The sequence below is a fragment of the Mustela putorius genome, unplaced genomic scaffold, assembly GCF_011764305.1.
Source record: "Mustela putorius furo isolate JIRA1106 unplaced genomic scaffold, ASM1176430v1.1 tig00003834_pilon_pilon_pilon, whole genome shotgun sequence".
NCBI classification, from domain to species: Eukaryota; Metazoa; Chordata; class Mammalia; order Carnivora; family Mustelidae; genus Mustela; species Mustela putorius.
Window position 1 is genome coordinate 95456816 of NW_025421987.1, and position 13148 is coordinate 95469963.

General features: G+C 34.1%; 1 protein-coding gene across 15 annotated transcripts in view; it reads left to right on the forward strand.

Moving 5' to 3' along the window:
- The window catches only part of DLG1 (discs large MAGUK scaffold protein 1), a 255607-nt gene that overhangs the window by 144185 nt on the left and 98274 nt on the right, over window positions 1-13148 (forward strand). For all 15 annotated transcript variants that reach the window (XM_045088103.1, XM_045088104.1, XM_045088102.1 and 12 more), the window contains 3 exons: window positions 290-343; window positions 8585-8635; window positions 11312-11436. In XM_045088103.1, the coding sequence (XP_044944038.1) occupies window positions 290-343; window positions 8585-8635; window positions 11312-11436 (230 nt within the window). The remainder of the gene's footprint in view (window positions 1-289; window positions 344-8584; window positions 8636-11311; window positions 11437-13148) is intronic.

Below are 13148 nucleotides of genomic sequence, written 5' to 3' on the forward strand. Positions count from 1 at the left end.
TTGTGGATTTTTTTAAGAAGACTGGTAAACTTCTTTACAAATGTTAAGAAAATTATGTCTGTTTTAGCAGAAATAATTTATTTCTCAAAAGCAAATTTAACTGTTTATACTTAATTCTTTTCATCTGGTGCTGGAAATGGGATTCATTGATTAACATATGGAAAGCTCATATAAAATTATAATTTAAGAAATAGCAGATCTTTCATTTGCTTCTGACATTTGTGAATGTTGATATGGAATGTGTCAATTTTCCTGTTAAGGTAACACATTTACAATACTTTTCTTTAAGGCAAATCCTCCTCCAGTACTGGTCAACACAGAGAGCTTGGAAACGTCAACTTATGTAAGTCCAATTTCCTCCACACATTTAAATAATAATTCTTTTCATGTTAAGTTTTTGATACATATACAAAGATCACAGCTTCATTTTCTTTAACACATTGTACTTGTGTTGTTCTTTCACTGATCTGTAATTGTTAAAGTACATGAAAGCAATACTTCTTGATTGTTTTTTTCCCCATACTTAATGTAAAGCAGAAATGTTGAAATAAAAATTTATGGTTTATTTTTAAATTAAAATGGTCAGTTTTCACTAAAGGCTATCATTGACCAATGGTCTTTACACAGTGCCATATATTCAGTCATTTTAGAAATCTAGTTGAGTGACTAGATTTTTAGTATCCAGGTTTATATGTATACTCAGATATTAGTTATATAACTTCATACTGAATTGAGTAGTACTTCTCTATAAAATTACTTTGTTAAAAAGCCCTTAAAGATAAGCACCCAGAACAGCAGAACCTAATCCAACATTTTTTACTCCAGAGGAAAATGTCTTTGGAAGATGTTTACGTAGAAGTAGTTCCTATGCTTTTTTTTTCCCCCATTCAAATGGTACATAATTTTATAGACTGTAAAAGTTCTTTTTTCCCCATTTTTAAATAGTTGATTTCAGTTTATACTTTAAAACACTGCCTAATCCAAGGTCATGAGAATCCTTAGGTTTTCTTCTGAGTTTTATAGTTCTAGCTCTTACACTCAGATCTTTGATCCATTTTGAGTCAATTTTGTATGTTGTGGAAGGTAAGGGTCCAACTTAATTCTTTTGCATATGGGTACCAGTTGTCCTGTCCCATCACCATTTGTTGAAAAGACTATTTCTACATTGAATGGTCTTGACATCTTGTAGGAAATCAGTTAGTTATAAATATATGGGCTGAAGCAGCTGGGTGGTTCAGTCCGTTAAGCATCCGACTCTTGATTCTGTCTCACATTCATTAATATCCAGCCCTGCGTCTGCCCTGGTTATGAATGAGAAACATACTTAAGATTCTCCCAGGGTCCCGGGATCGAGCCCCACTTCAGGCTCTCTGCTCCGCAGGGAGCCTGCTTCCTCCTCTCTCTGCCTGCCTCTCTGCCTACTTGTGATCTCTGTCTGTAAAATAAATAAATAAAATCTTTAAAATAAAAAAATTCTCTCTCTGTACCTCCCCCCAACTCTGCTTGCATGCATGCTTGCTCACTCTCTGTCTCTCAAAAATATATATAAATATAAATATATGGGTTTATTCTGGATTCTTAATTCTCTACTAGTGATGTTTATGTGTATCCTAATGCCAGTACCACATAGTATTGATTACTGTAACTTTGTAATATTTGGAATCAGAAAGTATAAGTCCTGCAGCTTTTTAAGTTTGTTTTGGATATCCTGGGTTCTTGTGTTTCTATATGAATTTTAGGATCAGCTTGTCAATTTCTGCATGTAAAAAAAGGACAACTAGAATTTTGATAGGAATTGATTTCAATCTGTAGGTAAATGTGGGCAGTATAGCCATCTTATCAATATTGTGTTTTCTAATCCATGAACACAGGATGGCATTCCATTTGTTTACATCTTTGTTTTCAGTAATGTTTTAGTTTTCAGTGTACAAGTCTTAAACTTCTTTCACTTAACATTTATTCCTGAGTATTTTGCTCTTTTAATGCTGTTGCAAATGGAATTGTTTTCTTAATTTTATTTATGGATTTTACATTGCTCGTGTAGTAGAATATAACAGATTTTTAGGAATTCATTTAGAAATATAATAGATTTTGATCTTCTTTCCTGCAACCTTACAGAACGTATTTATTAATGTTTTTGTGTAGATTCCTTTACATTTTGTATATAAGACCATGCCATCTGCAAAAGGAGATAGTTTTATTTCTTCCTTTTATAATCCAGATTGATTGATTGATTGATTGCCCTGGGTAGAACCTCCATTACAATGTTTAGTAGAAGTATTGGGGGCAAATATCCTTTTCTTGTTCCTGATCTATGGTAAAAAGTTTTCAATCTTTTTCTGTTAAGTATGATGTATTATACTCAGTTTTTAGTATTAGTAGATACAATTTCATTGGCATTGGGGTTGGTTCGGTCTCTGTGCATTCCTGCTCTTTTTTTATATAGTGAAAAGTATTAACGGAAGGCAAGTTAAAAACAAAAATTCTGAGTTCTTATTGGTTTCAGTAATAAGATGGAAATGAAGTAATTTGGTGAAATTCTCATCTGTTTTTCTTTTTTTTTTCCCTTAAGGTATCCTACAAATAGTGAAGGTTAGGAGAATTCATTCAATTTGACTTTGGTAGTTTTCTTACATACTTAGAATCTTCTTCACTTTTTCCATATATAAGATAATTGATAACTGCCAATATTTTTAAATCAACTGAAAACATTGCTGGTCATTGTTTAAAAAATCTTATAAGTACATTCTTTGAGGTTAAGACTTTTGTATTTAGTTTTGTTAATTTTTCAGTAGGAAGAACATTTCCTTCTTCCCAATTACGTTTTTCTTTTTAGGTTCTTACCTTGTGATGGTATAGACATAATTATTTGCCTGAAATTATGCATTAATAGGAACTATGAGTCACATGACTGTTGATAAAATCTTTACTTCTAATATATTAATCTACAGTTAGGAATTAATTACTGAATTGAGCCTAAACAATAAGTAATTAGTAGATTAGGCTTATTTTTAAATCTTCCCTTGGAGAAGTCTTATACTGATTATGTAATGGATTTGTCGGTCTTGTTCAGATATATTGGTAGAGGCTGATGAAAAAATGAAAATCTTTGGGCCTATAAGGAACTGAGGACATGTTATAAATTTTCCTCTGCCTCTTAATGGCATGTATGTACCCATAATTAAAACAAATTGTATTAAAAAGAAAAAATTTTTACAGGTTAAAAATTAATAAGTGCTCTTTCAGTATACTGGCAGCAACTAACTGTAAATAATTCCATTAAATCTATCAACAAAAATATGAAATACCTAGCAGTCAGCTTAACAGGAAATTACAGAGTTTATAGTAAGAAAACTATAAAACTTTGCTCATGGCTTCAAAGAATACCTAAGTAAGCAGAGAACAGATCTTATTGCTGAGCAGGAAGACAATGTAGAGATCATCATTTTCCCCAGATGAATTTGGTCTAGGACCAGTTATAACCCCCCAAAAGAGAGCAGTTGGGGGTACAGGGAGGGGGGGTGGGGAAGAGGGGAGAAGGGATAAGAAAAAGAGGAAGAGTTTTAGAATTTAGTTTCTCTGTTGTACTAACCACTTCAGTCACCATATGTGGGTAGTAACCTCCTGTATTGGACAAGGCAGATGATAGAACATTTTATCATCACAGAAACTTATGTTGAACAGTTTGATTTATAAAAAAGTAAAAACTCAAGAGTAATCAAGTAAAATTTAAAATAAAAATAATTGTGAGAGATTTCCCCAGCAAATAATAAAATATATTATAAGACATCGTTAATTAAAACAGCAGAGTTTTAATTAATAGATCGATGGAATACAACTTAACCTAGACATATGTTATATAATCAGATTTTCTTTCTTGGTCAAGTTTCTTTTAGATTAGTTGCTCTTAGTTATAGCTTTATAGGGTTTTTTCTCCATAAATGTTAGGATTTTTTTAAATGTTTAAGAATTTACCACCTATTCTTTTTTTTTTTTTAATTTTTTTATTTTTTATAAACATATATTTCTATCCCCAGGGGTACAGGTCTGTGAATCACCGGGTTTACTTCACAGCACTCACCAAAGCACATACCCTCCCCAATGTCCATAATCCCACCCCCTTCCCCAACCCCCCTCCCCCCAGCAACCCTCAGTTTGTTTTGTGAGATTTAGAGTCACTTATGGTTTGTCTCCCTCCCAGTTCCATCTTGTTTCATTGATTCTTCTTCTACCCACTTAAGCCCCCATGTTGCATCACCACTTCCTCAAATCAGGGAGATCATATGATAGTTGTCTTTCTCTGCTTGACTTATTTCGCTAAGCATGATACGCTCTAGTTCCATCCATGTTCTTAAATGTCTTTGTAATTTGTGCCTTTTATGCAGACTACTGCCATAACTTCTTCACTAGTATACTTTTCTCCAGTTGTTCTTCATCTGTTCCATACTACCATAGCTCCTTTTCTGGAAAATCTTTTAAATCTATTTGATGCTCAGAAACTTTCAAGAATATTTCTCATTGCTTACTATAGCATTCAAGACCTTTTACAGTCAGGCCCCAGTCGACCTCTGGTTTCTGCTCCAGCTTTGATCCCCTACACAATCCTATTTTGTTGATGGGCCTAAATTCAAAACCCAGAAAATACTAGCAATGACAGTTCTCAGGAAGTATTCTAGATCTGCTCTCATAATTTTAAAGAAGAAAAAATTATTTTGTAAATAATATATTCATTTTGCCTAAAGATCAGTCTCCTCTGGTTATATTCCCATGTTACACCTCTCCCATCCTGCTAATTGAGAGTAATAAACCTTATATAATAATATATTAGTCAAGCATTTCATTCCTATTGGAAGCCATATTTTGTAAAGATATAAAAAGAAAACTAAGCAAACCAACCATTTTGTAGTTTTGCTGGAAAACATATTGCTGTTAAAAATTGTTTTTTTCACTTTTACTGTTAATGAAGTGCTACCTACAGAGCAATTTGTAGTTTTGGTAATGTACTCTTAGCATTTTGAAGCCCAGTTTGAGTATGTTTAAAGTTGTTATCAGATTATTTTTATATACAAAATTATCAGACAGTTTTAAGTTATGGAGGGTTTAAGACTAAAGTCATTCAGAGTCCCTCTGTTCTCACTTTTCACCTTTTTAAGATCACTCTGTGTTACCTGGAATCCTCACCAGCTCTCAATGACTTAGCATTAAATTAAGCACTAAGCATATTTACCATATATTTACCTTTCGAGAAGGCTTAATGGTTAAAATCTCAAATACTTTAAAACAGAAATCATAAGGTCACAGTATAGAAATTTTAACACCAAATAAACACCAAAAGGGCCATATAAGCACACTTACGTTGGAATGTTTTCCAGAATAAAATTTCAGAGTATTTGGAAATAAACAAATGAACAGAAATAGAGCCCAGTGTAGCAGTTTTGAGATTTGGCCAAAGCCATTTGCTGAGAAAAATTTATTAACTTTAATGGATGTTTTTAAAAAGAGAAGAGTAATCAGCATAAATGAATTGGGTGTTCACCTCAAGAAGCTTTGAAAAAATTCTTTATTCTATATAAGGAATTATCAATTATTTATTCTAAGGAAAGAATAAAGAATTGATAAAAATAAAAGCAGAAAGTAATAGCACAGAATGTGATAGATTAATTAGTATTAAAACTACTTTGATAAGGACTGACACTTTTAGCAAGTCTGAGCAAGGAAAAATAAAGGTGATACAGATAACCTTTAGAATAAGGAAAGTGGTATAGCTGCAGATAAGGGTTTTATTTTTCTCATAAAAAAAGGACTTCCAGTCAAGTTGGTAGGATATGTATATGTATAAACCTCCTGCATTTTAGATGCATAGAAATCTGTTAGGAGGTGGGGGAGGGACAGTAAAATATTCTCTAAACTGAGAAGGCACTTTGAGATGAAAAAATGAAATAGGCCGCTCCATATAGTTTACACAGTTCTGTTCAGGATAACTTACCATCAGAGGAGGGTGGGTTTGGGTGGATAATCCGAATTGTCAGCAGCTGCATGGCTGTTCTCCATGAAGTCTGACCTTGGTTCACGGATTTTGTAGAGTGAGGGGACTTGCAGAGCATTGTAGTGAGATCAAAGGGTTCACTTGCACCTAATTGACCACTAACCTTTAATTGGATTTTGTGGTGCCATCTGTTTGTCAGAGAGGGGAAAGACCATATTGTCTCTTAACCAGATTTGTAGGAGGCCAAAGCAAGCCTCCCCATATCCAGGCCGTGGTGGGGATTTCTAAGACATGTATATTAATCTCCAAAGGCCATGGTACTTGGGGTGCCCAGAAGTCATCAAGCAAAACATATGAACAAGATGGAGGGCCAAAGATGGAGTCAGTATTGTCCCCACTCCTACAGAATGAAAGATTTAAAAAGGAGAGAGAGAGAGAGAGAGAGAGAGAGAGAGTGTGTGTGTGTGTGTGTGTGTGTGTGTGCGTGCGCATTCATAACATAATCTCAAAAACAAGGAAAACTGTTTAGGTAAGAAAGAGAGTTAAAGTAGCAGTTGGGTTTGAATCCATTAGAGCCATAGAACCCAAAAGGTAGAAGAGATGTTTCAGAGGCCCTCAAGAAAAAACTCCTGGGCCCTGAACTGGACCTGAAGTAGGGGTGCTTTCTTATAGTATGGTGAAGAAAGCGAAGTAGCTTACATAGATATCATTATTCTGTTGTTTCATTATTCTATTGATGTATAACAGACCACCCTGAAACTTCAGTGGCTTAAAATACAGTTCATTATTCTCACAGTTTTTCGGGTTAACTGGAAGATTCTTCTGCTTCATATTGGCTGGGACACTGGAAAAGGCTGGAAGATCCAAAATAGTCTCATTCATGTGACTGGCAGTTGATGATTATTGCTAGTTAATGCAGCTGGGGCTTTTGGCTAAGGGCCTTAATTCTCCTTCATTTGAATCTTCCATGGGCTGTTTGATATTCCTCACATTATAGCTAAGTTTTTTTTTTTTTTTTTTAAGATTTTATTTATTTATTTGAGAGCAAGAGAGCATAATCGGGGGTAGGGGCGGTGCTGCAGAGGGAGAGAGAGAAGCAGGCTCCCCACTGAGCAGGGAGCTGGATGTGGGGCTGGATCCCAGGACCTCATGACCTAAGCCAAAGGCAGGTGGGTAACTGATTGAGTACCTTCCAAAACAAAGGCAGATATTACAAGGGATCACATGACCTTGAGAACCCACACAGCATCATTTGTGCCACAGTCTTTTCAACAGAGCTCATCTGGGACCTGCCTAGATCCAAGGGAAGGAGAAATAGATGACATCTCTTCATGATAGGATAGTTTAGCCATGTTGCTAAAGAACATTTAGGATGGAAGATGGGAGGCATCTAGAGAAATCTGGTTTATCACAATCCCTGTTTGACTTATCAAGTATTTTGCACAACCTCATATCAAAAATGTTTAAAGCAATGACATGAACCTGAATTAATCCAATTCCAAGGATTATTTACCTTTCAACAGTGGCCCTCACTGTGAAAATTACTACTTCCAGGAGGGAGTAGGGAATAAATTGGAAAGAATAAGATAAAGTGCTTGGTCTATAAGACGTGAGCAAGAACTTGAATGGGGAATCAGATTTGGACATGAAATATTTAAGTGAAATTTGTGACAGAGGAAGCAGTAAAGTAACAGATGCAGAGGTGAAAATTTGCAAGGTATGTAAAGGAAAGAGCAAATCATTCAAATTTGATGGTATGTAACACTCATGAATTATGTATATTAGGAATGAAGCTAAGTGATAAATTGAGGTCAGTTCATACAGAGCCATGTATGAGTTTTTCTGAAAGTTTAGGAGCAATAAGTATGTTATTGGACATGAGCCCCAGAAAGATCCATCAGTGTAAAACACATTAGAGTTATTTGGGCAGCAGAGAATACTAGTCTGAGTGTTGGATTATTACATTGGCAATAATCCAGAGGAGATTAACAAAGGCTTGAATCAAGGTAGTAGAGATGAGAATGAAGAGCTAATGGTTTTCAGAAAAATTGAAGTATTCAAATCAATAAGAATTGGCACCTGATTAGATGTATGGATCAAGGCAGTGAAAAGAGTTGAAGTTCCATAATATTAAAAGTCGTATGGGGACACCTCGGTGCCCCGGTGGGTTAAGCATTTGCCTTCAGCTCAGTCATGATCCCCAGGTCCTGGGATGGAGCTTCATGTCAGCTCCCTGCTCAGCAGGGGGATGGCGGAGGGCTAGCAATCTTCTTCTCCCTCTCCTTCTGACCCTCCCCAGTGCTCATGCACATGTGCTCATTCACTCTCTCTCTCTCAAATGAATAAAGTTTTTAAAATATTAATGCTGTGTGTACCCTTTCTGTATTTTAAAGTCATAATACATGAATTGTCAACTCATTAATTACATTTGTGCTCATCTATTCCTTGAAAATTTTACCTAAAATTATTAAAATGAAGTCAGATTATTTGATTACCACCACATTTAACAGGTTTGCATTAATAAATCCTACAGAAATTATGTCTTGACATTTCAAATTTTATATTCTAAATTTCTGTGCTACTTCTTTTTTCCATCAGGTTAATGGCACTGATGCAGATTACGAATATGAAGAAATCACACTTGAAAGGGTAAAAACTTAATTATCTTAAGATTTTATGCATAAATCTGTTGCTTAAAGAATTCTTTAAATATACTGCTCTTTCATACAGAATTCAAGGGAAAAGATTTTTCAAAAGCATAACTATGTAATATTAGTTTCTTTTATAAGTACACATATTATAAAACTAACCATGATATTTTTAAAACATGTTGCTCTTCTCTAATAACTTTTTAAAAAAATAAACTTATTTAAAAGAGTTCTAGATTTATAGAAAAGTTATACCAAAAGTTTCCACTTATCTTGGCCTCAGTTTTGCCAGTTGTTAACATCTTACATTACTGGAATACATTTGTTTCAACTAATGAACCAATATTAAGTATTATTATTAACCAAAGTCTATACTTCATTTGGATTTCCTTAGTTTTTCTGTTTTTCTCTTTCAGAATCCCTTCCAGAATACTACATTACACGTAGTTATCATGTCTCCTTAAACACTCCTCTAGTCTGTTTCTCAGATTTTTCTGTTTTTAAGTTTTACTTTTTTCATGTAAAACATTATTGATTTAAAGTATTTAGTATGCTAGTAATGTGCTTATTGTTAACAGTTTTCTTTTTAGCATAATGATAACCATAGTTCTAATGGACAAGATCCTATTGAAAATTTAGGCATTCCCCCAGTCAGAAAATAATTTAAGGGTACAATTTAGATGTGTAAATTTTCTTGTAATAGTTACCTCTTAAGAATATTTGCATTCAAATGTTGATGGATTTCAGTAATGCCACCTTGCCTGACAAGCATTTTTGAGAAATAAAGTGTTTCACAGAAGTAAAATTTTCTAAGTAACTGAATGTCTGTTTAAGACTGAAATCCAGGGTACCCGAGTGGCTCAGTTGGTTAAGCATCTGCCTTCAGCTCAGGTCATGATCCCAGGGTCCTGGGATCAAGCCCTACATCAGGCTCCTGGCTCCGCGGGAAGCCTGCTTCTCCCTCTCTCACTCCCCTGCTTCTGTTCCCTCTCTCGCTGTGTCTCTCTCTATCAAAATAATAAAATCTTAAAAAAAAAAAAAGACTGAAATCTTAGATAATTAGGCTTGTTTAAATGTGAAACCAGAGTGGTCTTTTACATGTATGCTAGATCTTTACTGCCCACTACCCAAATTTGGGTTACTATAACGTAGTACATGTATTTTAATATGGAATTTTTTTATTTAGTTTTTTTCCAGCTTTATTGAGATATAATTGACATGTAATTCTAACTTTTTAATCTTACTCATTTTCATTCTCTCCCAGTGCCTTATAAATTTATTTAGTTAGGAATGGACATTGCTTTTTCACTTATTAAAAAACTTGAGTACCCGGAATTAGAGAGATGTTAAAGACTACAAACTTAGATGAATTATTTTCTAGAGATCTAATGCACAGCATAGTGATTATAATCAATAATACTATGTTATATGCTTAAAAATTGCTAAGAGACTAGACCTTAAATGTTCTCACCACAGAAAGAAATGACAATTATGTGAAATGATAGAGATGTTAGCTAAAGCAGTGGTTATAATCATATTGCAACATGAAAATATGTCAAATCAGCATATTGTACACCTTAAATTTATATAATGTCATATGTACATTATATCTCAATTTTTTAAAAAAGCAAAGAAAAAGAACATGAGTTCCTGAATGACATGGTAACATCACACAAACATTGATCCTATTATTTGTATTCTAGTAACTCTAGTTTTACTCTAGTAAAAGAGTTTAGACAAAAAAATGATTCAAATAGAATTTTAGAACACATCACAGTAGAGGGATATTTAAGCTATTTAGTTAACAGTTAATTAATCAGTTCAGATGTATCTGCTTATTTGAGTTGCCTGAAAGCCAGAGTTAGAAGATTTTTGCAAAAATAAACAATTTTTTAATACCATTGCTTAGAACATTTATCGTTAAAGACTTTTTCGAAGCAGTGGAAACTTCTCTTCAAAGAAAATCCTACTTAGAAATACAGTATGTAAAACAAGTAAAAACTAGCGCTGCTTTGGCAAAATTGACTTTGTTATCAAGAAAACTCACCAATTGAGTTCTCAGGTTGGACTTTCAGTATTAAAAAATGCCTTTTGCTATTCAGCTATCTTGGTTAAAGACGTCAGGGATGGGGAAAAAACATGTCAAAGATGATGACTTAACAGATATAACTTGGTCATTTTAAAGTCAGCTGATGGCAAGGTTAGTAAAAGAAAAGCACCATCCCTACCCCATTTTTAAAAAGTTGAAATAATGTTAATTTTACCTATTCAGAAATAATTGTAGTGGGAAAATCACTTTACTTTTTTTTTTTTTAAAGAAATGTTTGCCTTACCAAACCTGAGTGGGATACATTCTAAAAAAGAGACCTATCAGTGACCTCTGCAGAGGGGTGACTGATCTAAGGGCAAATTTGCATATACTTTGAAAGAAATAACCATAATAGACTATACTTCAGAAGTATTTAGTTCCTACTCGGAAGTAATGCCTTTGAATTCTTCATAGAGGAAAAAAGAGCTTTCCTTATACTTCTTAATTTAGAATCTTCATGTCTCCTACATAGACACCTTTATGTATATGTTCCCCATGTTAGTACAGTTTGTAGGTTCTAAAATGACAGGAACTTCTCAATAAGGGTAATTCTTACTCAATCTCAATTTTTTTTTTCTTTATCCACAGGGAAATTCAGGGCTTGGTTTCAGCATTGCAGGAGGTACGGACAACCCACACATTGGAGATGACTCAAGTATTTTCATTACCAAAATTATTACAGGGGGAGCAGCTGCCCAAGATGGAAGATTACGGTACATTTTGCATTTTGTGTTGTGATGCTGAATATAATTTGTGTATTTTTCTTTAGGCAGATTGAGTAAGGAATCAATACAAATAAACACAATCATAAACCAATATAAGGTAGATGTTCCAATAACAAATGAATGAGATAATTGTGCACTAAGCGTTGTTTCCCTCTTTTCATTTAGGAGTTTAGTTTTATCTCAGATACTATAACATGTTGAAAAATAAATTTGATTGATGGTTTTAAATGTGAGCCAATTTGGGGCGCCTGGGTGACTCAGTTGTTAAAGTATTCAGGTCATGGGCCAAGCCCTCCCTTTCCAGCTCTCCCTGCTTGTGTTCACTCTCTTGCTGTCTCTCTCTGTCAAATAAATAAATAAAATCTTCTTAAAAAAAAAAGTGACGTAATTTATAGAAATCAGAAAATTCCCTTTGTATTTTATTATTATTTTTTTTTAATTTATTTTCAGCATAACAGTATTCATTATTTTTGCACCACACCCAGTGCTCCATGCAATCCATGCCCTCTCTAATATCCACCACCTGGTTCCTTCAACCTCCCAACCCCCCCGGCTTCAAACTCCCTTTGTATTTTTAAATGTATTCACAAAATGTTTTCCATTTGTTTCCTGGGTAGGAAACATGTATATAAACTTAGGGAGATGATACATAACTGAATTTGTATCCTGTACCACAAAAAGTAAAGATTATGCAAACTTTAAAAAAGTAATACATTTTCTTAATTGAATGAATGAAAGTAATACTGGTCTCTTATTTGAATTCAGTGTTCCATTGTAGAAGATAGCTTTAGCATATTTTGTTGTTTCCTTAGGCCATACATTGTGGCACTTTTCCTATGCCCTTGTTTGTTGGTACACACACACACACACACACACACCAACAATATATTACTTTATATATATAAAGTAATATATTGTTACTCTTACTATATATATATATAGTAAGAGTCACAAGTTTTAGAACTAAGGATTTTTATATGGTCTGTTAAAAATAACATCTGTTTATAAGGCTGTTGTTGCCTTCTGTAGCTCTTCAGTTTCTTGCCTTCTCACTGGATATGGATATGACAAGTGATAGATTAATGAAATCAGTTGGATATAAAATTAATAATTTGACCATTCCTGTAAATGCAGACATTTACTTCCTGATTCTGTTATTGGCCTTTTATTTGTCCTTATGTGAAAATTAATGTGTTCCGTTTGTTTCAGTGAAGAACATACCTGTAATATTCTAATATATCACTGTCTTCACATACAGAGTTTCTTTCCTCTTAAGAAAGTTAATTACAGAAAAAGTTAATTACAGAGAACCTTATCAGGAACAATTTTAATATTTTAATTGTCTTTTGTTCTCTTTCCCTGCCCAGTTACAAATGAGTTTTTCCCCCTGATGGAATGCTATGTAATTTAAACTGAGACCAGAACTGGGGGGAAAGTTAGGACTAGAACAAATCAAACTTTAAAAAAATGTATTCCAGGGCACCCGGGTGGCTCAGTGGGTTAAAGCCTCTGTCTTCGGCTCAGGTCATGATCCCAGTGTCCTGGGATCAAGCCCCTCATCGGGCTCTCTGCTCAGTGGGAAGCCTGCTTCTCTTCCTCTCTCTCTGCCTGCCTCTCTGCCTACTTGTGATCTCTGTCTGTCAAATAAATAAGTAAAATCTTAAAAAATAAATATATTCCTTTGTCAAATTAAAATACAT